The sequence below is a fragment of the Macadamia integrifolia genome, chromosome 8 (genome assembly GCF_013358625.1).
Source record: "Macadamia integrifolia cultivar HAES 741 chromosome 8, SCU_Mint_v3, whole genome shotgun sequence".
Lineage (NCBI taxonomy): Eukaryota > Viridiplantae > Streptophyta > Magnoliopsida > Proteales > Proteaceae > Macadamia > Macadamia integrifolia.
Genome location: NC_056564.1, coordinates 5,275,659 through 5,276,300, shown reverse-complemented (window position 1 = coordinate 5,276,300; position 642 = coordinate 5,275,659). Strand labels below are relative to the sequence as shown.

Genomic DNA, 642 nt, shown 5'->3' with positions numbered 1-642 from the left:
GAAAGACTGGGTAGGAGAATCAATGAAAAAATTAGCATGACAGAACATTCTCAGTGAGAGGAACCGTGCAGCAAAATTATGTGCTCTTTTCAGATGAGAGGGAGAGGCTTGAGTAAGACTGTTGTCTTCCCAATGTTCCATATAGGAATCAAAATTCCAACCCCTAGAACTTCTGTATCTTTCATTGAGACCTGCTTGAATTCAGTTCAGGCAACTAAAGAAGCAGAGGGAGGTGGCTGCAGCGATCTTTTCAAAGTGAGGAAGAGGAGAAAAGAGGCCAAAGCTGCTGCTGCTTCTCGTATTCAGGCCAAGCTGGATGCCAAGAAAGGTAAGGGTAGGGGAAAAGGCAAGGCAAGATAGGGCAATTGAATCCAAATGTTATATTGAATCATGTGGTTTACCTTGTACAAATTGAAAATACATGATCAATAGAGTTGTGTTTAGCAATTTGTACATCTTACACTCATGGTTAGAACACATTTTTGTTCCTTTTAAAGCAGTAAAGTTGAGAAGTACTGCTCAAATTCCTGATCGATTGTTGGTCCCTTAGGCTCTTGTTGTGCCTCTGCATCCAAATAGGTGAAAGATCAGTGAATTTATCAAGTACTTGGTGGAGGAAAAAAAAAGGGGAGGGGGGGGGGG

At 41.7% G+C, this 642-nt stretch overlaps 1 protein-coding gene across 2 annotated transcripts in view; it reads right to left on the bottom strand.

Moving 5' to 3' along the window:
* Nucleotides 1-357: 357 nt before the first annotated feature.
* Nucleotides 358-642, bottom strand: part of LOC122085781 (protein FAR-RED ELONGATED HYPOCOTYL 1-like) — a 2,305-nt gene continuing 2,020 nt past the window's right edge. For both annotated transcript variants that reach the window (XM_042654359.1, XM_042654358.1), the window contains one exon: nucleotides 358-565. In XM_042654359.1, the coding sequence (XP_042510293.1) occupies nucleotides 492-565 (74 nt within the window). In that variant the 3' untranslated portion in view covers nucleotides 358-491. The remainder of the gene's footprint in view (nucleotides 566-642) is intronic.